General features: G+C 52.8%; 8 protein-coding genes across 8 annotated transcripts; 5 read left to right on the top strand and 3 right to left on the bottom strand.

Annotated features, from left to right (window-relative positions):
• Positions 1–218: 218 nt before the first annotated feature.
• Positions 219–1,832, top strand: ACET3X_001623 (uncharacterized protein; the record flags this gene model as incomplete). The annotated part of the gene is made up of 1 exon (XM_069446935.1): positions 219–1,832. The coding sequence occupies one exon, from the start codon at positions 219–221 to the stop codon at positions 1,830–1,832; it is 1,614 nt and encodes a 537-aa protein (XP_069311865.1).
• Positions 1,833–2,357: 525 nt separating this feature from the next.
• On the top strand, positions 2,358–3,680 carry ACET3X_001622 (uncharacterized protein; the record flags this gene model as incomplete). The annotated part of the gene is made up of 3 exons (XM_069446934.1): positions 2,358–2,393; positions 2,450–3,324; positions 3,389–3,680. The coding sequence occupies 3 exons, from the start codon at positions 2,358–2,360 to the stop codon at positions 3,678–3,680; spliced, it is 1,203 nt and encodes a 400-aa protein (XP_069311864.1).
• A 984-nt stretch (positions 3,681–4,664) lies between these two features.
• ACET3X_001621 (uncharacterized protein) lies at positions 4,665–5,608 on the top strand (the record flags this gene model as incomplete). Its single annotated transcript, XM_069446933.1, has 2 exons — positions 4,665–4,722; positions 4,803–5,608. 2 exons carry the CDS (start codon positions 4,665–4,667, stop codon positions 5,606–5,608), a joined length of 864 nt encoding a protein of 287 aa, XP_069311863.1.
• Positions 5,609–6,523: 915 nt separating this feature from the next.
• ACET3X_001620 (uncharacterized protein) lies at positions 6,524–9,232 on the top strand. Its single transcript, XM_069446932.1, has 6 exons — positions 6,524–6,988; positions 7,046–7,155; positions 7,212–7,562; positions 7,612–8,381; positions 8,435–8,488; positions 8,543–9,232. Exons 1-6 carry the CDS (start codon positions 6,748–6,750, stop codon positions 9,042–9,044), a joined length of 2,028 nt encoding a protein of 675 aa, XP_069311862.1. The 5' UTR covers positions 6,524–6,747; the 3' UTR covers positions 9,045–9,232.
• A 1,494-nt stretch (positions 9,233–10,726) lies between these two features.
• ACET3X_001619 (uncharacterized protein) lies at positions 10,727–11,809 on the bottom strand (the record flags this gene model as incomplete). Its single annotated transcript, XM_069446931.1, has 2 exons — positions 10,727–11,654; positions 11,706–11,809. The coding sequence occupies 2 exons, from the start codon at positions 11,807–11,809 to the stop codon at positions 10,727–10,729; spliced, it is 1,032 nt and encodes a 343-aa protein (XP_069311861.1).
• A 5,076-nt stretch (positions 11,810–16,885) lies between these two features.
• Positions 16,886–19,023, bottom strand: ACET3X_001618 (uncharacterized protein; the record flags this gene model as incomplete). Its single annotated transcript, XM_069446929.1, has 2 exons — positions 16,886–18,910; positions 18,958–19,023. The coding sequence occupies 2 exons, from the start codon at positions 19,021–19,023 to the stop codon at positions 16,886–16,888; spliced, it is 2,091 nt and encodes a 696-aa protein (XP_069311860.1).
• A 3,235-nt stretch (positions 19,024–22,258) lies between these two features.
• On the top strand, positions 22,259–23,611 carry ACET3X_001617 (uncharacterized protein; the record flags this gene model as incomplete). Its single annotated transcript, XM_069446928.1, has 2 exons — positions 22,259–22,384; positions 22,433–23,611. The coding sequence occupies 2 exons, from the start codon at positions 22,259–22,261 to the stop codon at positions 23,609–23,611; spliced, it is 1,305 nt and encodes a 434-aa protein (XP_069311859.1).
• A 278-nt stretch (positions 23,612–23,889) lies between these two features.
• Positions 23,890–25,419, bottom strand: ACET3X_001616 (uncharacterized protein; the record flags this gene model as incomplete). The annotated part of the gene is made up of 1 exon (XM_069446927.1): positions 23,890–25,419. One exon carries the CDS (start codon positions 25,417–25,419, stop codon positions 23,890–23,892), a length of 1,530 nt encoding a protein of 509 aa, XP_069311858.1.
• Positions 25,420–25,830: the final 411 nt, after the last annotated feature.

Genomic DNA, 25,830 nt, shown 5'->3' with positions numbered 1-25,830 from the left:
GAACACTCCTAGCCCCTCTCACTGGGAAGGTCAAGCAGGCGGCAGTCAGCATACAAACCAAGACTTTGAGCGGGCACCGATCCCATGACTAGTGCGCTAAGCGTGGGCCCAAGATGCTACCCTAGCATGAGTGGCTCGTTAGCATATTTAAATTGCCAGTGGTGTATCGTCCAGGAAGCGGTACGAACTCAAGACGCGTCGAATCGCTATCATTCAAGATGCAAACACACCTTCTTATCATCGCAGCGAGTCTATTGCTTATCATTCACATTGCCAACAATTTTCTAATAAAGCCCTTGCAAACCCTCCTCAAGAGCCGCCGTCTCGGATGTGGCCCCGTGCCATTCGAGCCAACCCGATGGCCTCTAGGTATCGACACCGTACGCCGGAGCCTGAAAGCCGACAAAGAGCAAAGAACCCCTGATTTTGTAACTGGCCGCTTTGAAACCATGGGCCGCTATACCTGGGGTTTATCGCTACTGGGTACATCGAATCTGATCACAGCCGAGCCGCGCAACGTACAAGCACTCCTCGCAACGCAATTCGACGACTTCATCATGGGTACTGCGAGGAGGACAAACTTGAAGACGGCACTTGGGCGCAGTATCTTTGCTGTGGATGGCAAAGCATGGCATCGTGCAAGGGAAACGATGCGGCCGATCTTCAGCCGAGAGAATGTTTCCCGGCTCGAGTTACTCGAGGAACATGTGCAAACTATGTTGCAGATTATAGAGACCAAAGACGAGGGGTTGACGACTGATGCTGATGACAGGGCATGGTCGGCACCTGTGAGCTTGGCTGTACTGTTGCCGCGTCTGACTATGGATTCTGCAACTGAATTATTCCTCGGGCAGAGCACACATTCTCTCAAGAAGGCGCTTGCCAGACAACAGCAAAAAAGCGGCAATGAAGAACACGATGCGGATAGTTTCGATCATGCCTTCGAGCGCATGCTCGCCATCCTAGGGACAAGAATGCGACTACGAAGCCTATACTGGCTATACGGCAACAAGGAACTCCAAAAGTGTATCAACACTCTTCACGCTTTCGTAGACAGTGCCATCGATGCCGCTGATCAAGCACGAAAGTTGGGCTCATCACAACTTCGCTACGACTTTCTCGAAACACTGCGTACGCGTTGTTCCGACCGCGCCGAAGTACGCGAGCAAGTACTAGGCTTGCTGGCCGCAGGCAGAGACACAACGGCGTCACTTACAGCTTGGGTCTTCTACTGTCTAGTAAGAAATCTACGAGTGTACAAAAAGCTACGTGACACTGTTCTTGCAGAGTTCGGCCCTTACTCGACGAATCCTGGGCAGAAGATCACATTCGAGAAGCTCAAAGGCTGCACCTACCTACAACACGTTCTGAACGAAACACTACGGTTACATTCGGTCGTTCCATTCAATTCCCGCTGCGCTGCACGAGACACGACGCTTCCCGTCGGTGGTGGACCCGATGGAAGCATGCCTGTATTCGTACCCAAGGGCACCGAAGTCAACTTCAGCACGCATGTGCTGCACCGACGGAAAGACTTGTGGGGCGAAGACGCCGACGAATTTGTGCCTGAGCGGTGGGAGAAGAAGAGACCGGGAATGACGTGGCAGTATGTTCCTTTCAATGGCGGACCGCGCATCTGTATTGGCCAGCAGTTTGCACTTACAGAGGCTGGATATGTGCTGGTAAGGATGGTGCAGAGGTATGATGTTATCGAGGGTCTGGATATTGACGTGAAGCGCGATTGGCATAACTTCACTGTTGTGTGTAGCCCTGGCAGTCCAGTCGCGAGGGATGCTGCAGTCATGTGCCGATTGAGGGTCGCCGTGGAGTGAGTTGTTGGTATCATAAATGCCGTGATTGGTTTGCTTTTCCGGTGGTCTCAATCAATTGTTCGGTACTATCTCGAGTATAAGTCCGGTATTGCGCCATATTCTCCACACAAATAGTTCAGAACGCAATGTACGTGCAGCTGTTGACTTTTCCGTTTTTATCAATACGGCCGCAGTATGAACAACGGGGAGCGAGTCATTGTATCAGTAAACGGCGACTGGGCTAGCCGACTGACGCGGGCCGAATGCGGGTTCAGGGTACCAGTATGTACCACCGAGAGCCTGAGCTGCAGGATGGTAAAGACCGAAGACTGCATATTCAGCTGAGTTCGATGCCAGAGGCTCAGAGTTAATGAATTGAACCACGTGGATAACTGTTTATTTCAATTGGTCGATTGTGCTTCATGGGAGAAAAACAGGTACAACACCACTCCCTCGGCGCGCGATCATGGGCCCACGGCTTCAAGACTCGAAAGACGAACTAAGGAGAGCAAGAGTAGAAACGAGATTTCCAAGCTCAACGCGAATATGTTGTCTGTTATAGCTTTCTCCATTTGCATCAGTGTAGGTCGATATTTCTAAAAGTGTTAGCCAAAAATCCCAAGTCTAATCAAGCACAGTCCATCGTGTACTTCCTCATTCGCTCCATCTACTACCTCGTCTTCCATCCTCTATCCGCTTATCCAGGTCCCAAGCTCTGGGCCATCTCCCGCATACCCTGGAACTATGTCAACCTACAAGGAGACCTCGCATGGCGTATTCGTGATTTGCATCTACACTACAACAGCAGCGTGATACGTATTGCTCCGGATGAGCTGTCGTATACAAGCAGCACAGCCCTGAAGAAGATAGACGGCACTCCACCGCCGCGCGAGTTTCTCAAATGTCTAGACGGCCGTGGTATCGCTCCTGCGGTTGTTAATGGGCGCCGCAGCATTGTCACTGAGACGCCCGAGCGGCATACTATCCTCCGTCGTGCCCTCCAGCCCGCCTTCAGTGAGCGTGCGTTGCGCGACCAAGAAGACTTCTTCCGCGACCACACGGACCGATTAATCGCACAGTTGCGAAAGCCACAGTATGGTGTCACTGAGCAGAACATCCTCCGCTGGTTTGCCCTGCTCAGTTTCGATATCATGAGCGATCTAGCCTTTGGTCAGCCGGCCGGCTGTCTGGATCGTGTGGATGAGCCCTGGCTCGAAGTCATTGGGTCGCGCGTCAAGAGTATTGTTTGGTACCAGTTTGCTGTGTACTACCGCATCGAATGGATTCTGAAATGGATCATGCCCAAAGCGGCCATGGAGGCGCGCAAGCGGCACCAGGCTTTGACGCTGCAGAAGGTGCAGCGACGGATCGAAGAAGAGCGTAGTGGAAAGCGAGAGGGAAAGAAAAGGGACTTCATGAGCTATATCCTTGGTAATGACAAGGAAAATCTGAGCAACATGGACTTGTTTGGTATGGCGAGTGCATTGATTGTGGCGGGCAGCAACACGACTACGTAAGAAGACGTCCTTGCAAGAACTGCGTATGAGGCATCTACTAACTTGACACATCGACATTAGGTATACCATGACTGCTTTCACCTTCTTTGTTTGTCGAGATCCAGAGGTTTATGCCAAAGTCATCGCCGAGGTGCGAGACAAATTCGTGAGTGATACTGACATCACCATGGTAGCTGCTGGTGAGCTACCCTACTTGAAAGCTTGCATCGAGGAGACGATGCGCATGTCACCTCCTACACCTTCAGCTTTGCCGCGCTGGGTTCCGGAGGGTGGAGAAGAGATAGACGGTAAATGGGTGCCGGGAGGAGTAAGTCCTTTCTTGTCTATTTGCGCCGTGGAGACCATTTACTGACAAGTCGAATCGCAAAGACTGCCGTAGGCGTACACAACCTGGCAGCCTGCCATGTCTCATGGAATTGGCATCGACCTCTCGAGTTTATCCCTGAGAGGTGGCTGCAGACGAAAGAGGGAGAGTTCACTCACGATGACCGTGGCGCTTCCCGCCCTTTTTCTTATGGTCGACATGACTGTATTGGGCAAACGTAAGCATACCCGCTCCCTCTCTTACCACTAGTATGTCGCTAACATGTTGTCTTTCCAGCATGGCAATGAACGAGATGAAGCTTGCCTTGGCCAAACTGTTCTGGAATTTTGATATCTCCTTGAGCCGCAACTCTGGGAATTGGTGGATCACACAAAAGTCGTATTTGGTGTGGGAGAAGAAGCCGCTCATGGTCACAATAAAGCCACGGCATTAGTTAGCGATTGCCAGAATCTAAGGCCAGCGTATGCTGTGTTCGTGTAAAAGCCCATCTCATGATAGCTCACTCTACCATTTCTCAAACGGAGGATGCCAGCGGAAGTGTGTGACAGCGCTACCCCACATGTTGTGACTTTCTTCGCGGAATATTTCTGCCCGAGAACACCCTGCTAAAACTAGGCGATGGTTGCGCACAATGTGTCGCACGTTTGGGGCGTGGGCTGATCATTTGCGATACATTTGCAGGGGAAATTTGCTCGGCCCTTTGGAGTTCGGGCCGAACGTATTGAGACCTGAAATGGGTCTACCCGTAGATCGTGTTGATGGCTGTCGGCGCTCTTCGGCGATAGAACTCGAGCGCAAGTAAAATGGCCACTCCCTTGACCACGTGTTCAAGGTTCTGGCAGATGCGTTGCGAAGACATGTTTGGATCACGGTCCATGGTGAACAGCAGGTATGCAGTGATAACTGTCCTGTCCAATCTACGGGTGGTGATAGAATGCAGTCTGATCTCACTACCGTCCATATACACTCATTGGCGTTTCTACGTTAGTTGGACCGAATTCTGTCTGAGCCATGGCCGACCGTCCCAAACGCGAGCTGAAAGTGCTTTCACTAGGAATGACACGTACTGGTGAGTTTCTCAGACTTTTGAAATCCTGTTGTCATGCATTGTCGCCTTGAAAGGATGATCGAAGCCAACTTACGAAATAGGATCGGCCTCGATAACTCAAGCTCTTGAGATACTAGGATATGAAGGTGTGCACCATGGCATCCAGGCTCTAAGCTCACCACTTGAGTGGCAGCTATTCAGCAAGGCCTGTGACGCCTTCTTTCCTGTGCTCCCTACCTACACGGGTGAGCCATTCACACGCGCAGACTGGGATGTTCTTTTTGGGCCTTACGAAGCCGTCACCGATATGGGCTCCTTCTTCGCGAGGCAGTTAATCGAAGCCTATCCTGAGGCGAAGGTTATTCTGGTGGAGCGTGATATCGACGAGTGGTATGACAGCATGGAAGAGGCCATCTTCAGTACGACGTGGGGATTGCGCGCAGATCTCGTCATCAACGTGTTGGGGCCACTATACGGACTCAACGGCGGCAAGACGATTCGCAAAATCATGCTCGGTTTCTACGGCGTGCGCAACGTGAAGGATATGCGACGAGTTGCCAAGGATCGATATAGGCAGCACTATGCAGAAGTCCGAGCTGCGGTGCCGGCGGAGCGCTTGCTCGAGCTGCGCTTGGAGGATGGATGGGAACCGCTATGTGAGTTCCTAGGGAAAGAGACACCAGACACGCCATTTCCCGTAAAGAACAAGAGAGGAGAGCACGTGAAGCGGGTGAGGCAGAAACAGAATATGTTCTTCAAGCACGTTGCGGTGAGGTTTGCCAAGAAAGCGATACCCTATGGCTTGGGTGCTGGAATCATAGGCTTGATTGCCTGGAGAAGCAGATCTGGTGCGCAATGGGCAACGACGTTGAGCGCTGTGAAGCAGACGTTGGCGAAGGCATGGTGACGGAGGTCATTGGTCGTGTTGGTGAGGTGGCAGATCGGCAAAGTACGAAAGTGGAAGGATCGCGAAGATTCTCTTGGCCCAACCTCAAGACACCTGGAATCAAGCATCGAACAACGCGTGTATGGTGTTCTGGTGCTTTCCGTTTTCATTCCAATTCAGAGACAAGTCTGTGTCAAGGGCGCATGCGTTGGTAAATGCAAGTATGGGACGATGGGTGAAAGGCGGTCAGAGGGATACGTGCACCAGTCCCTTGTCATTCCAGGCAGCTGCGAAATGCGCAGAAACATTTGTCGCTTTACGACCGGTGGCAACAATATTTGAGAAGACGTTGCATATAGACGAAGGAGTCATGAAGATGAATGATGTTCCTGAGTGGGCCCGGTGTCTCGTGTAGATCCGCCTAGCGATTTAGAAGCCTACCGAAAGGACACCTGTAACCTTTGGAGAGGACAACCAAGACCACGTCCAAAATTACTAACAAGATGACCAAGACACGCGGGAGTCACACAATGCAGTGATGGAGGTTTTGCAATGTTGAAGAATTCGTTGGCTATTTCAAAGTCAAGATGGATAGAGCACCAAGGTCTTGAGATGCTCAAGTTCGCTTAAATGGAGGGGTAAACTGTACTAAACACGCGATAACAGATAGCGACGTTGTTGCTCCCCAAGTGACGGCACCAGAAGCTACAGTGGCCTATGGCTAATGCATATTGCAGAGCCACATATTGCACAAGGGCAGTGAAAGCACCACGGGTGGTGAATTCCACGTGTCCTGTAGCAGGTTGCATCAAACGCAGGTGAAATTGAGGCTGGGCTGGGGCAAAGTGAACGGGCCATGAGCGGGCTCGGCGCTAGTCCTGTTGCGGAGCAAGATCCTCGAGATCGCAAGGTGTTCTTTCGAAATACTTCCACGACCGGGTCCATATAATAGGTAGCCCTTCCCACCGCTCCTTGCCATTCCTCCTCCACCTACAACCAGGCAAACGCAACTCGCCTCTTGTTTTCCTTCCTTTACGATACCCGGAGAGCCTAGTCTTCTCCACCACATTGCGAGCTCCCAGAGAGTTACGCCCACACTTGCAACTGGCACTTGAAGCCACACCGTCTTCGAAAGACACCACACACACACGCACATCACAATGGCACGAAGCTCGCGGGGCGCCAACCAGCGCTCAACATGGTCCATTGCCTTCTACCTTCTCCTCGTCCTCGTCGGCGGTCTGATGCTGGCTAAGACAGCACACGCCCAAGACCAGGAAACAATCAAGGAGGACAGCAATGCTGTCTCCGGCCCCGTCATCGGTATCGATTTGGGAACCACCTACTCTTGTGTTGGTATCATGAAGAACGGAAAGGTTGAGATCATCACCAACGACCAGGGTAAGTTTGCATGTTCAAGCCATTCTCCACACCAAGACTGACATGTGTCCTCTACAGGTAATCGTATCACACCTTCTTGGGTAGCCTTCACCGATGACGAACGTCTTGTCGGAGACGCCGCCAAGAACCAGTTCGCCTCCAACCCCGAACGCACCATCTTCGATATCGTACGTACAACCTCATATACTATTGTTTGAAGCACGGCATACTGACTGTGGGGTAGAAACGTCTCATCGGTCAGAAGTACAAGGACAAGTCTGTTCAGAATGACATCAAGCACTTCCCCTTCAAGGTGGTCAACAAGAATGGCCAGCCCAACGTCGGCGTTGAGGTTCACGGCAAGGAGACGACCTTCACACCTGAGGAGATTTCCGCTATGGTTCTGGGCAAGATGAAGGAGGTTGCGGAGAGCTACCTCGGCGAGCCTGTCAAGAACGCCGTTGTTACCGTTCCCGCCTACTTCAACGACGCTCAGCGTGCCGCCACCAAGGACGCCGGAACTATCGCTGGTCTCAATGTTCTCCGTGTTGTGAACGAGCCCACCGCTGCCGCTCTGGCCTACGGCCTCGACAAGGTAAGATATGCACCTGCTACATTGCAAGCATTCGACTAACGCGTTGCAGACCGACCAGAAGGAACGCCAGGTTCTCGTCTACGATCTCGGTGGTGGTACTTTCGATGTGTCCATCCTCACTATCGAAGAGGGCGTTTTCGAGGTCCAGGCTACCGCTGGTGACACTCATCTCGGTGGTGAGGACTTCGACAACCGTGTCATCAACTACTTCGCCAAGAAGTACAACAAGGAGAACGACGTCGACATCACCAAGGACCCCAAGACCATGGGTAAGCTGAAGCGCGAGGTTGAGAAGGCCAAGCGTACGCTCTCATCTCAGAAGACCACCAAGATCGAGATTGAGTCTTTCTACAAGGGCAAGGATTTCTCCGAGACTCTTACCCGCGCCAAGTTCGAGGAGCTCAACAACGACCTCTTCAAGAAGACCCTCAAGCCCGTTGAACAGGTTCTCAAGGACGCCAAGATGAAGAAGAGCGACATTGACGACATTGTTCTTGTCGGAGGTTCCACTCGTATTCCCAAGGTCCAGGCCATGCTCGAGGAGTTCTTCGGAAAGAAGGCTCGCAAGGATGTCAACCCCGATGAGGCTGTTGCTTATGGCGCTGCCGTTCAGGGTGGTGTTCTTTCTGGTGACGCCGCTACCGACCAGCTCATTCTCATGGATGTCAACCCTCTTACTCTCGGTATCGAGACCACTGGTGGCGTCATGACTACCCTCATCAAGCGTGGTACTACCATCCCTACCAAGAAGAGCCAGATCTTCTCTACGGCCGCCGACAACCAGCCCGTAGTCTTGATCCAGGTATTCGAAGGCGAGCGGTAAGTTGTGCTCTACGAAATGCATGTGAGACACATACTGACTTTATGCCCAGATCTATGACAAAGGACAACAACCAGCTCGGAAAGTTTGAGCTTACCAACATTCCGTAAGTCACGCGTATATGAATTCGGCAAACAAGATTTCAACTAACATCCTCTAGTCCCGCTCCCCGTGGTGTTCCCCAAATCGAGGTCACTTTCGAGCTCGATGCCAACGGTATCCTCAAGGTCTCCGCTATCGACAAGGGCACTGGTAAGGGCGAGTCAATCACCATTACCAACGACAAGGGCCGTCTTAGCAAGGAGGACATTGAGCGCATGGTTGAGGAAGCCGAGAAGTACGCCGAGGAGGACAAGGCCAACCGTGAGCGCATTGAGTCCCGCAACAAGCTCGAGAACTACGCCTACAGCCTCAAGAACCAGGTCAACGACGACGAGGGTCTCGGTGGCAAGATTGACGAGGAGGACAAGGAGTCTCTCCTCGAGGCCGTCAAGGAGACCCAGGACTGGCTCGAGAGCAACGCTCAAGAGGCTGCCGCTGAGGACTTTGACGAGCAGTTCCAGAAGCTGTCCGATGTCGCCTACCCCATTACCTCCAAGCTCTACGGCTCTGGTGGCCCCGGTGGCGACGACGAGATGCCCGATGACCACGACGAGTTGTAGATGGTCAAAATCTGAGGCGGAAAATGTTACATCTTACATGTCGATTTTGGTTGCATTCACGAAACTTACCGCTTGTATGAGTAGAAAAGCACTTTTCGCGTTGGAAACGGCTACTTAGACGCGCAGATATATGCATAGTTTGTCTATAGCTACGGGCTAATCATATGAAATGAAATACTTTGAGACCATTTTCACAGTTCTTGTCGTTGTTTGTCATTTTGGTGAAGCTCATCGTGTGGTTTGGGACTTCTCGTGCGTGCCGTTACCCAGCTTAGCTTGTTGTCTAGTATGCAAGGACAGCAGTGCTGTCGTTGGGGTACCAATAGATCAGGCTCTAGAGAATACTAATGTGTAATAGACTCGACTGCCTCGCTTCCCACCGGTTCACGATAACAGTATCAGGCAGCTACAGAGTGAGATTAATCTTCTCTTGTATCACAATACTCTTCCTAGGCAACTACAAGGAGAGCAATCGATCTCCCTTGTATCACGGTACTCTACCTAGGCAATGCCGGGAGTATTCGATTTTTCTATTGTATGGCGTGGTACTGGAGACGTGTTTCTCCGAAACTTCTTCCGGCATATGCAGCGTGTCTTTTTGACTTTTCATCGTTCCTCCCTGCCCTGTCATCTAGCCAACGAGTGTGTAAATCGAACTATCATCTAAGAAGTTGTTCCATCGATCCTACCTTCTTTGCCCTGTTGCATTACAAGTTTCTATCTCATGCTCGCGCTTTCCACCCATTCGTCTCGAAGTCGCTTGTGACACTCCCACGCACTAAAACCGCGACTGCCGCGGGTGTGAAACAAGGATGCACATGGCTACTGCCTTTCGACAAACTTAACCTCCAGTATGCTCTAGATGCCTGCCGCGCATCCCTTCGTTCTTGTACCTACCCTTCGCCCGCCCGAGAAGCGACAACGCACGCGCCATTTCCCCAGCGATCTGAATTATGACGTGGACAGCTCACTGCCTGCGTGACCCAGGGCTTCCTCCTCCGAAACTGCGATCTGGCCTTCAAATGTCTAGCGCAGCGACAGATCAAAGCTACAAGCCGGCTGCGCGGCCTCCGATCGCAGCCTCACGCATGCAACACCACTTGGGAATGGCATCGTGAAGCAAGAGTCGGTCGTCATCGGGTCTACCCGCACTACGCCTATAGCGACGATGCACAGGCAAGATGCTCTACCTTCGGAGATTGGCCTGCGAAGTTGGTTCATGGCCTGACCCAGAGCGCAACAACCCCGACGAGAGCAACAAACTTGTGGCCGAGCGCCAATATCGAAAGACTAGGATGCTCCCAATAGTGGCCAGGCCGATCGCGATCATCATCCGTCTAAACATGATGACGCGCAATCTCATGATTGCCAGAGGTTCACGATCGGAGTAAGCAGGGAAGACGATGTAGTTTTTTTTTTCAGCTTTTGGCATTTGCGGAACTGACAATAAACATTTACAGAAATACACATAGACCACTAAGAGCCTTGACAAGTAACGCGAATGGACCTGCGACCACTACCCAAAGTGCGCTTGGGCATTTTGCCAGACAACTAAGTCATGAAGACTGTCTAAGCAAAAAGATATGTTCAGGTCGACAAGGAACAAGGGGGAATATGGCGAAGAGTAATACACAAAACGACCCAGGACACGACCAACTCCGGCTTGTTCATGGTGAAAACGCTTAGGAGAAGACGACCTTGACGGTCTCGCTGTCCTGACCCATAGAGCAACCACCACCAGTACCAGCCATGACGACATCGTAGCCACCGCCGCCACCGTTGGTGGCTTCGCAGTTGAAGAGGTCGTAGTCGGTACCCTGTTCGCAGGTGTCCATGCCGTTCTTACACTTGAAGACACAGGTCTCCATGTCGGAGACGCACTTGGAGCCCTTGGAGCTGATGCTGTCACCGTTCATGTTGATGTTACGCGAGACATCGAAGGCACCGTTCTTGCCGAAGGTGACCTCCCACCAGGTGTTGTTAACACCACCGAACATGGCAAGCTCGGTGCTGCCGTAGAAGGGTGCGCAGGCGGAGGGGACATTCTCCTTCCAGGAGAGCTCGATAGACTTGCCAGCAGGAACCTTGACCAGGATGTCAGGCGAGTTGACGTTGAGGCTCATACCGCTGAAGCCCTTTGCTTGCCAGCACGAGAGCATCATGTCCTCGTTGGAGCGGTCGTTGATGAACTCGGCCTTCCACTTGCTATCACCGCCGATCCAGATACCATCCCAAGCGGCCTTCTTGTTGAGTCCGGTCTTGCACTGGACCTTCTCGGCCCAGGCCTCAACACCGTCCAAGAACTCACTGACAGCGTCGGTGATGTCGTCGCCAAGGTCACTGAGAGCATCACCAAGGTCACCGAGCAGGTCGTTGGACTCGGCGGAGGTGGCGGCGGGCTTCGCGCTGGTCGTGGTCGCGGGCTTCTCCTTGGCAGCTTCAGGGGTGGGCACGGCAGCAGCCTTTACGTCGGCAACAGAGGCCTTGGGGGCAGCGGAGGGAGTGGGAGTAGGTGTGGGTGTAGCGAAGACGGAGTTCCAGTTGACATCGTTCAGGTCGTACGCGACCTTGCTCCAGTCAACGTCGTTGCCAGCACTGCGCTTGGCATCACTGCTAGGGATTAGTAATTGGCCTCATCGTACGCCTGCAGACGCTACTCACGCTTGACGACGAGCATGGAAGCTGGCGTGGCGGTTGTGCATGTTGGCGGCAGCGGCCTGGCCAACGACAACGGTGCTCAGCACCACGGCGGAAGAGTAACGCATTTTGAGGTTGCGAAAAGGGTGGAGTATGACGGCGCTGGGTATTTATACTGCAGACAAGTCGTAACGTCGTTCAACGGCGTGTCGTTATGCGCTGGATAGTTGTGGGTTGAAGGAGTGACTGGGTGAGCGAGCAAGCAAGCAAGCAAGCAGGCAGCAAGACGGGCGTGAAAGAGTGAACGCGCGAATTTGCCTTTTCAAAAAAGAGGGACGGTAGGTGAGTTATATGTTACGGTGAAGGGGAAGAGGAAAAGGGAAAACAAGCCGACCAGCCAGACAATGGTGAGTGGCCCTCCAGCCGGGCTGCCCCCATCTCATCTCCTGGCCGACAAACTGGGACTAGCGCGCTGCGGACTATCCCCGTTGCTAATTTAGTCAGGGCCAATGGCACCATCTGTAGCACCCCTGGATAGCCTGCCATGGTGGCTTGGCCTCCTTTTTTGATTGGTGTGCCTGGCTCAGGCACAGAGAGCGCTCCGAGGTTTCAGCCGCTTTCGTGCTCTCTTCGTCGCTCCATCGCCTGGCGCTGCCCCGGCAGCCCTTGGCCAGACTCGCAAGCGGCCACAAAGCAAAGCCCTTGACGCTCAACTTGCACAGCACAACAACGCGATGGCCAAGACGCGGCACACGACTCAGCAACCGCACTCCCCAAAGCGAAGGCCGCGCAATTGCGATCTACACGTAGTGGAACCCAGATACGTCTGATTGGGGCACGCCTCAGTCTCCACCGACCCTCCAGATTCCAGAACGTTTTCGCACGCTGGCCGCGTTGCCTGCGTGTTCCTGTCACACTCCGGCACGTGTTTCCTACCCCAACAAGTCTAGCCGTCGCCGCCCGGACGACTCCATAACCTCGTTATATCACTGTCACTACCGTGTGCAGACGCAATGCACACCTCACTCAGCCGCGACAACAGCCTGTAGGCCGGGCAAGCCCTTGCCCCCGGCTATGCATTGCCTTGCCACAAACCCCTGCCAGGGCAGGCAAATCCTTCCGCAGGATCGTGACGCAAATGTTCTCACGACGACTTTTCTTGCCCTTTGCTGCCTCCACACATGCAGCCCATCTGCACCTAGGCAGGACTCCCTCCACTCACGGAGCAGCTGCATGTGCCGGTGCAACGTTTGTGGAGCCCCAGTGCCGTCAGCGGGACGATAAGGTTCTTTATCGCAACGTGGTAGCCGGTGTATGCATGGTGAAATTCTGGACAACTAACCCACCGGTGACCTGTCGTCCAACGGGACCGCCAGCCGTGTCAAGAAAAGCCTCACACGACGTGGTGGGTCGCTGTTCGCTGAGATTCCCTATGATGCTCCTCCGAGCCAAAACGGACCGGTAAGCGAAAATCTTGTGTAAAGCCTGCTTCCGGCCACTTGTTCTGTGTCCGTTCTTTAGTTGGCATAGAGATACGGGTTCTCTATTACTTTCATATGTCTTATCTTTCGCGATAGTGCTGCGTATCGCCCTTCTTCGTTGAACCCGTGGTCAAACAAACTACACTACACTTACACAGGCAACGATACAACCTCTTCGCGCCAGCTGATACCTTGCAAAACTTGGAAGTTACATAAGATACTACTGCATGCAGAGATGTCTTCTCCTTGCCATCCTTCTCTAGGCGACACACCACAATTCCTTAGTCCAGCCACGCAGCTCACCATCGTCCGCCGGTCCGACATCTCAGCATTTGTCTCTCGAGACTTCCCATTGGCGGAATTCGCACCTCTATCATCATGATTACATAGCTACACCAATCACACAACCATCGGAACTCGTTACGGAGCGGACAACAAAAACTTATGCAGGACGTCGCAAGGGCCGTCGGCTTATCGATACCTACTCAGAGCCGAGTCTGTGTGATGTCACTAGGTGTAGGTCTACCAGCCAAGTAGATGTGTTCTAGACAACCACAGGTAATTTCGCTTGTGGATGGATTTGTGGTGCTGTGGAGCGAACTCACCAGTAACACCTCGAGTATCCATGTTCGACTAGGCATAACGTGCGTGAAGAATTCTTCTTGTAAAGAATTTCTTTCGGCGACTACACCACGGCATGCATGATGGATCACGAATCCTGCAGACGTGTTCGCAGGCGGGGGTATCGGTGAGATCGGGCAGAAGCATGCAACATGACGAACGTGGCATCAAATCACCAAGTGCCAGTAGGCATATCAATTACAATGATGACTCAACTTCAACGCCGCCATATTCCGGAGCTCAGTTGGGGATCCAGGTCTTACAACACACGTATTCTTGCGTTGATTGCAAATCACAACAATAATATCAACACTAACGTATTTGGAGTTCTGGGATCCATGTTTACACATGTCAGCACCAGCGGTTCCCCTTCAAACCCCCTCACTCAACAACCATGAATTTCGCTACCACGCAAAAACGAAATTTGCCCCGAGATTGCCCAAGACAAAACCCTTTTTCTTTACCAAGGCGCCAAAACACATCTAAAGAACTAAATCTTTCCAACTACGCTATCCTGGAACTGTCAAACCATCCGCTCTGGTGTTGTTTCGGCAATGGACTGTGTCGTTGACGTCAGTTCGGCGGGATATTCGCCTGCACCATTGCGCTGGTGCGGTTGCGGTGCCTGCCGATCAAACGCCCATCTCGGTTGGGCAGGACCGCTGCTGACTGAAGATCAGGTTCGCCGATCAGCGTTGACGCTGCTGCGTATGTGCGGCGCGGATGCGCAACACATGAGCTCAACATGATGGGCCCAACACTTTGATGCTGGGAATGGCTGCTGCGGTTCTATGCGCCGTATGCAGCGGATGAGATTGTCGTTGGGGAAAGATAGGCGACGCGGTGCCATGTATGCGAAAGGCGTGATTGCGCGCGCGTAACATTTTGGTCTATTTTTGATGCGCTGTCACGGCGTCGCGTCGCTCTAGCAGAAGCGAGATATTATGTTACGCTGCGGTGTATCGCGATACCTGTCAGGCATTTATCACTGAGAAGGGCGAAACTCACGACACAGTCTCTGTCCTTTGCTGTCGTCTCTATAGTCGCCACGTTTCATCAGATTACCGAGCTCACCTCCCGTTCACGTGGTGAGACCAACTAACCCATCAAGAACTCATAGTGTACCAAACACCTCCCTCACCGCTGTCATCACCCACCCGCAAGAACGAACGGTGCATGCCAACCGACCCGCTTCAACGACACGCCGCTTCCGTGCCCCCCACATATCTACCTCTTCGTTTTCCTCCCCGAGCGCACATGCAGGTCGAGCATCTCCCGGTAGCCCGCTGTCAAGTCAGGTCGGCCGAGAATTACGGGGCGCTGCTGGTGCTTGCGACGGATGGTGCGCTAGAAGAGGTGCTGGGGTGGTAGTGTACCGTTGTAGGGTTTTCAGGGTCTGGATGTAGACGGGTGGTGGTAGGTAGGCTTCAGCGGGTTGGCGGGCTGTGGAAGGAGGGAAGCAGCTAGGTAGTTGGCGACTTGATCGCTCGCGGCCGGCCACGTGGAAAAGTTTTTAGGTGGTGTAGTCGGATGAGGAAACGGCTGTAGGAGCCGGCATTATCATGGTGAAGTCTCGGTGGGATATCGTCTTCTTTTCCTCGGACGAATTTTGCGAAGTAGTCGCATGTTATGGGCATGCAAGAGTTGTGCCAGAGACGAGCATGACGGAATGAGTAGGTACAGAGTATACACATTCTGCAGTGGCTTTACTTGGAGGTGCAGCGTTGTACGCACATGTTACAGTTGCTCCACATGTTCACCTGTCAACTGTCACATGCTGTCCATCACTACCATTCCGCATTTTCCCATCATGGAATGGATACAAAGTATCTAGTTGTATCGCACCGCAGCATTGCCCATCTACCCTTGCAGCTCACGGAAAGTAACGTAGAAACTTTGGTAATACTACTATACCTCGAAGTTTGGACATGGGAATCATACTCGACGCACCATGTTGTTTGACCTCAAACTATACGAAAAGCATACAACCCCTCCCTCATTCTAACATGCGCTCCACTCAACACAACGGATCAAAGCCGTTGAGATGGTACTCAACATGTAGATCAAAGCATGTGACAACGAACTAACGCATGCAAAAGGGCTGCGGCAAACTACATCTGCAGGAGCCGCTGCAAACTACACCGGAAACGTTCGGTAAGGCAACGCACTTTTTTTGCTTTTGTCTTTTTCCGTTCTTCCGCTGCATAACCAGCTGAGTCCAACGGCAACCACCAGCCTCGTTCCGTTGTACCCGTTTTCTTTTTTCCTTCTTGGAGGCTCGACAATCGAGTCAAGAGGCGTTTCGTTATGCTTTTGCTCATACACAAGGAAGAAGAAAGATTATGGTCTGGAGAAAACAACAAAACCTAGAGGTGTGATCCCCAGTATGATGTGAAACGATGTACAAAAGCACAGAGAGCTGGAGGATAGGCGGGAAGCGACTGAGGTTCTGTTAGTGGCTGACGAACGATGATGAAGAGTTTGGTCGCAAGCCACAAGCGATGCGACAAGAGCATAGGCAAAAGAGAGGACATCGACTTCCCCTCAGACACAACACGTGTTGGAGTCATTGCAGCAGGAGCGCTGTAACTGCCATATACACAAGCTTGATCGAATTCAGCGAACCGCAAGAAAGTAGATATATAATACAAGGGTGCGCGATCCACTGCGCAAGCCCGCCGCTTTTCGCATACCCATTGTATGCTACCTGCATGAAAAAGTAGCCCAAATCCCTCTCTTCATCCTCATTCATGAGAGAGAGGCTTCCTCCAGATATGCCCAGTAAATTATCCAATCAGTCAATCAACGTCCCGAGTAGCTACGTAAAACAAAAAGAAGCGAATGAACGTCCGAGGCCAGCCGTGCGGGTGGGGGTATCTCGAAACATGCGAAAGCGAAAGGAGTGGCCGAGGTCGTCAAACCTGGCTCTCGTACATCGAAGCGAAAGGTATGTGTCGTAAAGTGTGAATGTAAGGTGTAAGGAAAGAAAGGTGGGTCGCCTCTGTGTCCAACAGACGGAAAGAAAGAGGGGGAGAGAAGTGAACGCCGTACAATGCAGGAATGTGGTATCCAACGCTATGTGACAAGAGAGAATCTCGAAAATCAGTAGTTGTAACTGTTATCGTAGCCGCGCGGGGCAGTGGGTGTGTAGCTGCGTTGTTGGGGACCAGACACAGGTGTATAACTGCGCTGTTGGGGACCCGGACCTTGGGGTGTGAAGCTGCGGGGAGGAGGACCTTGCGCCCAACTCGGTTGCTGGATTGGTGCTGTCGCACTTCGCTGCTGTTGTTGGGGCGGCGCAGAGCCGTTCATACCTCGGTTGGGAAAAGGCTGTGAGGCTTCGCGACGCTGGATTGCTGACTGCAGCGATGCTGGCACGCCTGCTCGGGGCGGAGCTGTGCCAGATCGTGGAGGCGTGGTACCTGCACGTGGTTGAGACGGCAAGCCCATAGGCTGCGAAGGCGCAGGCGACCCAGATCTCAATGCGCTGGGTAATTGAGGTGGCTGGTAGTTGTCCTCAATGTTCGAATCTGCGAAGTAGTGCTGGGAGATATCCTCCGTTGGGGTCACATCGACAGGCGACAGCTCATACTCAGGACCCGTCTGAGGTCCCCGACTGTCGTAAGGACTGAACTCCTGGTATGGGCGGTTAGGGTGAGACGAGGGCGGGCTGCGTTGATCGTTGGAAAGGGGGGTGATTAACTGGGAGTCGTTCTCGTATCGCCTGTTGTCGTAGTCGTTGTAGCTGTTGTAGTTCGTGTCTACAGGGGGCATAGGACCGCGCGGTGGGAGTGATGATGCTCTACCCTGTGACATTTGCGCGAAGGAATGTTCTGGTTGGTATGGCAGGTGGTCTTGGTCGCCAAAATACCCAGTGTCGTTACGGTCCAGAGGTGGCATCGGAGGTGCCGGTGATGACCTGCCCATGCCTCCTGCTTGGTTCAAAATTGGTGCATTGGAACCATAACTGGTATTTGAGAAGTTTGTAAAGTCACGCTCCGGCATACCAGGTCGCTCAGCTAGTGTAGGCAGAGACGGCTTGTTCATCAGATTTCGCCCAGTATTCATAGTGTTGACAGTGTTGGAAGTATTCGAGCGCGATGGCGGGTTCGACCGGTATGCTGGCGCATTCGACACGGTGTATTGGGGAAGCGTTGCGGTCGTGTTCATTGTATCGGATCGTTGCATCGAAAAGACAGTAGATGTATCGTCGTCGTCACCCTCGAGCTTGGGCAGAGTAGGTCGAGATTTGGACGCGTTGAACTCACCCTTCTTGAGAGCTCTCTCTTCGTCCCGCTTCAGCTGCTGGTTCTCTTTCTCAATCGCTTTCTTGATTTTCTTGCCTACGATACGGTGCAGACGAGTCTCGACCTTGCGCCGGCAGTAGTTGGTAAGACTGCCGTCTGCCTTGGGGATGTAGTGCCACAGAAAGAAGAGGTACAGCAGTGCTGCGACGATTAGACCCAGCGCAGCGATGACCCAAATGACCAGGGAAAACAACATGGTGAAGTAGATGACAGTCTCTTGCTTGTTGCCCGTGTCGACCATGACTTTGATGTTCATGAAGAACTGCTCAAAGTTGGAGCGATCTTCCGCCGCGTGCTCGCCGACGGGCAAGAGGTTCGCTTGCATGACGGCGTACAAGGTCATGGCATTGAGGGCAATGCGAGGTCCTTGTGCGATAATGATGAGCAGGGCGCTCTTGAACTGAAAGTAGACAAAGAGAGCAATATAATTGGCACCCTTCTTACTCTTGGTCAACTCGGCGAAGACCAAGAAACGACGCCAGCCCTGGCCAGTCTTGGTGAGGCGCATACTCTGCAGTATAGCAGCCAATGGCTCAAGGTAGCATTCCGTGACACTTCCTGTGCGCATGACGCGCAGAGCCCTGATCCATCGATATACGAGAAAGACATAGGAGATGATGATGGTGATGGCGAAGATCCATTTGGCAACGTCGAAGGGCACGGTGGGTTTGACCTGGCTTGTCCATTTGTCAAAAGCGAGGAGATTGACGGCGGTGAAGGCATCGGCGGCATAGACGGCACATGAGATGAAGACGAGAATCCACAGCCAAGCGTAAGAGAAAGGCGCGAGGCACGAGGTGGACTTGAAGTCGGACAAGGTCTAGGTCAATTAGCATGTGCGATTAAATTGTCGCATCGAGTGCTCACAATGTAAGTCCACTTCTGCTCCTCCGTCACCATAGTGCCCTTCTCGCGATCGCCGCAGCACCCCATGGTTGGTGCTATTCGGTATTATTTGGTATGTACGTTAATGTGTATGTATGTATCCGCTCAGCGGTGCGATAGCCTGCAGTCCAGCTGTTTGTCTAAAGAGTGACTTGGGTCGCTAGGACATGGGTTGGTGTTTGGTAGCCAAAAGGAGGGAGGCAATTTCGGTTCGAGTCCGAGAGAGTGTGGTTCGCGATGTGGTAGTGACAGTCCGGCTGCTCACCACTAGCGAGCAAGAGAAAGAGCGACAGGGGCGACGGTCTTGTAATTCCAAGCGGAGAAGTGCGGCTGGTGGCAGGTGACGGGGTCCTGTCCAGAAAGGTAGGTGTTCGGTATGCTACCAGAGTGCCGTGCGCATGACAGCCCGAGGAGTGTGCAGATGGAGCGTCTTGTGTTTGAGACGCGCAAAGCTTGAACGGCAGTGACAGCGGAAGAGGCTTGTCCGACGGCTGCAGCTACGTATATGTATATGTATATGTATATGAATAGCGACAACGGCCGTGTTGTTATGGCGCGGCCTATTGTCGCTGTTTTTGCGCCGTGGTGAATGCGACGGCGACTGTCGTGTGGCGGGAGTGAACGAGAGTGGGTGGGTACCGGCGTCAGGGAGCGGCAGGCGCGAGGGAACAGCGAGGGGCAGTCGCAAGTCGAGCGCAACACGAATCGAGCACAAGATGCTACGTAGCGAGCAGGTAAGTGAACCACAGCGCCGGCGTCTACGTTTGTCGATGAAGCACAAAACGGACACGAGTGGTGTCGAGGGACCGCCGACAGGCCATACTCTCTGCCCTTTGAGCGCAGCGGCTGGCGCATGGTCGACGCCTGCATGCCATTGGCTGCCGCCACCCTCTCCAACGTTTGGCCCCATGCTTCACATGTCTGCACCTTGCCCAAGATGGAAATGCGCTAGCCTGTTCCTCTCGCGATGCGCCGCAATCGCCGTGGGGTAAATTGCAATCCTCATCTACCAAAGACCCTATCACCGCACCGGCCGCCACAGCTTCGCTATACAGAAAACAGCCCCGCTGCCATGATCCCGTCCAGAGACGTCCCTCGCACAACCCATGGCTGTGGCACAGGCGGCTGCAGCAAAAGCGTATCATCGCACCCTTCGCCATGTACATCATGCCACACTCCATGTCCGGGGCTTGCATGGCTCCTAAAAAGGAACTCGGCCTTACCGAGTGGTTCCCACTTAACGTTGCGCGCAAGAAGGACCGGTTATGTAGGAAATATCGGGAACGTCGGCTGCCTCAGCCTTGAAGCCTCGTTCATCTCGAAACGAAACACGCATGATGCGCATCATTGGGTTACCTGACGAGGAAGGAGCGGTCGTCATGTCTGCCTTGATGTCGTCTTGTCGGGCAGAAGATTGCCATACCATGGAGAATGCCGCATTGATTCGGCTCCACTCGTTAACTGGATGCTGCTTTGGTATGTACCAAGTTTGAGAAGACACGTCGGAGAGATTCATGCGAGGCTGCAGCTGCTATACCAACCAGCGGGAATAATATTCCACAGTAAGGCCGGTTCATGTTTCTGCATTGCGCGCTCCTTCTCATCGGGTATAAGCACTGCATACGTCAGTAGCTTTAACGCCGCATCTGCTTCATTGTGAAGTCCGAGCCACACTGAGGTGGTTTTCCAGGTGTCGTATTCGGCTGTTGAACATTACCATTTGCTTGTCTTCTGGTACAAGACAAAACTCTCAGGACGCCAGGAGCCTACCACTACCCTGGTGTACCCATCAGTGTAGGGCAAAAGGGAAGGGTAGCGTTCCTGACAAGTAGGCCTCTGGTAACTATAGTACCTTCATCGTTATCGATGTCCTTTGCTCGTAGCTGTTGTGCAAGTGTTCTGGCATACTTGCATATTTCTCATCATGGCTGGGGGCCCGTAAAGAAATATCGAGAGTTGTTGAAGGCTCAGAAACAGCCAGTGGAAGACTTTGCTAACGCTCTCTGATGTTTCAACATCGCAATTACATCGTACACGATATGTGAAATGGCCTTGGTAACGCTCGGTGTACCATACTTGTCTGGAGACTAGATGTAATCTGGCCGACGTTCCGATGTGACATGGTGAGCTTTTTAGCTATGAGACGATCCCAGATAGCATCTGAATCTCCGTTGGCAAACCAAGCAGGTTGCTCTTGGTTTGCGTGCTGCTGCCATCTTTTGAGGTATTTGTCTTTGATGTTTCTCTGCCACTCGAGCGGGACTTTTCTCCAGTCGTTTACCCACGGGCGTCAACGTACTAGCGGATCTGTGACGACCTACGTGGCATTCAGCGTGATCTACAAAGCCTAAAATTCGTAACGATTAGATTCTCAGAAACAATTTCTCGAAGACCTTTACCAATTACCGAGTCCAGTGGCGATACGGATGGAGCTTGGAATCATATCGGCTATGTGCTACCTGGCGTACACTGATGGAAGAAAGCTTGACCATCCTACACGGCTGACGAAGCTTTGCGCCCTAGTCTTGTCGCATATAGAACAGGGCCAACACCGGCGTAAAGCACTTGGTATACTGTGTTTGGAAATCCATGAGATGAAATCGATTGCGGCACTAATGGCTTGGAGCGGTAAAGTTCGGCGGCGATGCTTGGGCCGAGTTTGACGCGTCGCAGCCAAGTAGCCGAGGCTTAGTAATATGCTGCGACAATGCAATGCGTGTTGAGCTGCTGAGGCATGCTGCGTGAGACTCACTAAGTGTCGAAAGAATATAGAGGACCAGGTCCTTAAAGTAGAGGCGTACCAACCATCAGGCTATCCACCGTGTGGCGGATGCCTGCAGATTACAGAGACGCATTGCTCATGTTACTCGGCTATAAGCTTCCGAGCAAAGCTCTTACTGGCTCCACCGTAGTACAGGAAACCACGACTCAGCTACGTGCGCCTCCAAACGTCACTGTCATCATACTCGATTACGCGACACGTCGGTACATGCAAAGGCGTGCTTCTTACAAATCCGGCTTCAACGAATCTATGGGTTGCTAGGTGTCGAGCTATGCCGAACCAGGAAGGCGGGGCGACAAAGAGGCCCCGCGGCAGGGGTTCAGTGGTAGTAATGTTCAAAGACGCACGTCATGCCGGTCCCTTCGAGAAGAGTGGGAGGAAAATATAAAGATGCCATTGACCACCCACTTCTGGCTGCCCATATCCATTGACGCCTCGACCTTCGACACAACCCTCTAAACACTTTACACATCCAATTTTATCCACCTAACGACTGCCATAATGGGTGCTGATGCCGATACCCAGACGTCGCACTCGCATCATGCGATCGCAAAGGATATCCCCGAGGACAAGAACAGCGAACAGGTCCCCAAGCGCGATGAACTGAGGAACAAGGCTGCCCCTGGCGTATGTGTTCATCTCCACTCCTCGTTTCCGGAAAGCTAACCCATCCAGATCTCATACTTCACTCCTGCACAAGAGCCTGTCGCCGGAACCGCCCTTGGCATGCTCGATGGCAGCTCCAAGATCCCAAAACTCTTCCAGCCCCTCAAGCTTCGTGGGCTCACGATCCAGAACCGCCTCGCCCTCTCGCCTCTCTGCCAATACTCTGCTGAAGATGGCCACCAGACCAACTGGCACCTGACACATTTGGGTGGTATCATCCAGCGCGGACCTGGTCTCACATTCATCGAGGCTACCGCGGTACAACCCGAGGGAAGAATTACCCCAGAAGACTGTGGTCTCTGGAAAGACTCGCAGATGGAGCCTCTTCGCAAGATCGTCGAGTTTGCACACTCTCAGGGCCAGAAGATTGGTATCCAACTCGCACACGCTGGCCGAAAGGCTAGCACCGTCGCCCCATGGTTGAGCAAGGGTGACATTGCTACAAAGGAGATGAACGGCTGGCCGGACAACGTCTATGCCCCCTCTGCTATCGCTTTCAACGACCACCACTGCACACCCAAGGAGATGACCAAGCAGGACATCGAGGCCTTCAAGAAGGCATTCGTTGATGCTACCAAGCGCGCCGTCAGCATCGGTTTTGACACCATCGAGATCCACAACGCTCACGGTTACCTACTCCACTCCTTCCTATCACCAGCATCCAACAAGCGCACCGACGAATACGGTGGATCCTTTGAGAACCGCACACGTCTCACCCTCGAAGTCGTTGAGCTCGTACGTCAGACCATCCCCGACAGCATGCCCCTCGTCCTCCGCATTAGCGCGACAGACTGGCTTGACGAGGCCGGTATCGAAGGCTGGACCGTTGACCAGACCGTCAAGCTCGCCGAGATCCTCGCCGAGAAGGGTGTAGACCTTCTCGACGTTTCTTCCGGCGGTCTTCACGAGAAGCAGCACATCCACGCCGGCCCGGGATACCAAGAGCCTTTCGCCAAGGCTGTCAAGGACAAGGTTGGAGACAAGATGGCTGTTGGTACCGTCGGTAGCATCACCGACGGCAAGCAGGCCAACGGATACCTCGAGAACGACAACCTTGACGTCGCCTTCATCGGCCGCATGTTCCAGAAGAACCCCGGTTTTGTCTGGCAATGCGCAGATGATCTTGGTGTTGAGGGCCGCTGGGCTAACCAGATTCGATGGGGCTTTGGAGGCCGTGGCAAGAAGTAAGTCTTGTCCAAGCACTTTCGTACTGGGAACTTAGCGTACGCTTGAAGTGAGGGAGCGCTTTTATTTATGATAATGTTGTACATTTAGAGTATAGAAGAAATCTAATAGACGCCTTACCAGGGACCAAGTCATCGATAAGAAGGCGTTTGCAAATGAAGGTGCTTTTGAGATGAACAAGAGCAAGTAAAGATCGAACAGGATTGATTTAACAAGAACTGGATACTCTTCGTATCAACAAACTTTATATAGAAGAAGCTAACTTGTCTTGAATGTTGTCCTTATGACTGCGTCTCTTCCGGCCCAAACACACGTTTCCATAGCTCAAAAGCCTCAAGCGTCTGACTCGGATACCGCAATACACCCAGCTCATTCTTCTCATTCAATCTTGCCAACTCCTCGACCGAAAATGTCACTTCCTCTCCCTGTACAACTACGGTCTCAGACTCTTTGTAGGGATAGATATCCGCCTCCGTCCCTGGTATACGTCGATCGGCTGTAGCAGTCAAGATACCAACAAGCGCCTTGATGCCCAGCAGACTCTGGATGTTGTCGCCAAGCCGAGGGACAAAATCATTTAGTAGTCCAGTGATGGAATGCGAGGTACGCTTTATAGCACTGAACACCACACCGCCTGGTGCGTACGCAAGTACATCGCCGTAGATGTCGCCGCTGCCTGTTCGAGTCGTTGCATCCGATTCAGTTGACGATGCTATAGCGGATTCGCCGAGTCTAATGCTGAGGTTCTCGATGTGTCGATTAGTATCTGGCATCAACGGATTCTCGGATCCGCCGTCAACCTCGCGTACGCCCTGGACCAGCCACCTCAACACGGCGTCGCTAAGCACCTCGTTCGGATAAATCGTGCGTGACATTAGATCCGTAACCCAGCCCAACGCATCCTCAATCCAATTCGCCGGGCTCTGGCGCACGAACCGGAACGTCATACGACCGACATCGTAATGGGTGCCCGGAAACCATTTCTGCTTGACAACCGCCTTGTCCGCGCCATCCTCTTCACTGGGATGCACCAAACAGGGCTGAAAGATCCACAGCCGATCGTGCAAACAAGGCGCATGATACACATGCTGCACGACACTACTAACCGTCTGATCAAAAAACTCAAACGGACTCCAGTCAAACCCGATGCCCGCATTCAGTCTCGGGATCCCCAGCGCACCAACTGTATCGATGATGCCCATGAACCGAATCGGCCGTTTAACTTGCCAGACGCGATCACCGAGGCCTTTCCGCCGCATACTCTCTGTGCTGTTCGGCTCGTCGACGGCGAGGTTACTCCGGTATATCCTGAAAACTTCGTAGCACAGCCTTTGCACCTCGATATCTGTGTATTCCGGGCGGCGCTTGAGGATACCGCAATTGTTAATCATGCCGGCTACACAGCGGACGGTGAAGGCGCCGCGGCTGAAGCCAAAGAGCCAGATTTCGTGGTCTGACGTGTAGTTTTCGACGATGAAGCGGTACGCGGCTATACATTCTTCGCTGATGGTCGACGCTGTGGCGCCGTCCCAGATGTATTGTAAAAACGTCTTGTTGAGGCCGACGCCTTCTTGGTAGCCGGCGATGATGTCCGAGGAAGAGTCTAGGGATGCTGTGTTGTGAGGCCTGATGGGGTGTACTTTTGCGGCTGTCTTGTCGTCGGTCACGTATTCGACGTCGCCGACCATGTTGGCGAGTTGGCGGATGTTGCTGGGTGGTGCGTCTTCGACTTCGGTTTCGCGGCCGACCCATGTCCCGTCGCAGAAGACGGCTAGACGCTTAGGTGGTCTTGTTGGGGGTGTGGATGTCATGATGGGGAAGTGGTCAAGTTTGAATAGTTTCAAAAGACTCAAGATCTCTCAGTACCACAGATGACTTGACCAGAAAACGGGTCGAGGACAGAGATATATGCGATGCAAGTGGTATCTGCCAAGCACAGGTCCTTCTCAGCCGTTCACTCGCTTGTCTCTCAGCGTTCGCAGCGTGGAGGACAGTCGGTCAGGAGCTGAAGCGCCAAATATTCAGCTGTGGTTGCCTTCTTTATCAAGTCTAGGATGTCTGCGCACTGGGGCTGAGCGCGTGCCAACCCTCGAAGCTTACGGTGGAGTCACAAGCACTATTGATTGGCGCGCGCCAACAAGAGTTTTCGAGACAACGACACAAACTATGGAGGAATAGCTGATGGGGTAACGACTGTGGCTTTGAATGTGGCTGATGAGAAC

Source organism: Alternaria dauci, chromosome 1, assembly GCF_042100115.1.
Source record: "Alternaria dauci strain A2016 chromosome 1, whole genome shotgun sequence".
Classification (NCBI taxonomy): domain Eukaryota; kingdom Fungi; phylum Ascomycota; class Dothideomycetes; order Pleosporales; family Pleosporaceae; genus Alternaria; species Alternaria dauci.
This window is presented reverse-complemented; position numbering and strand designations above follow the sequence as displayed.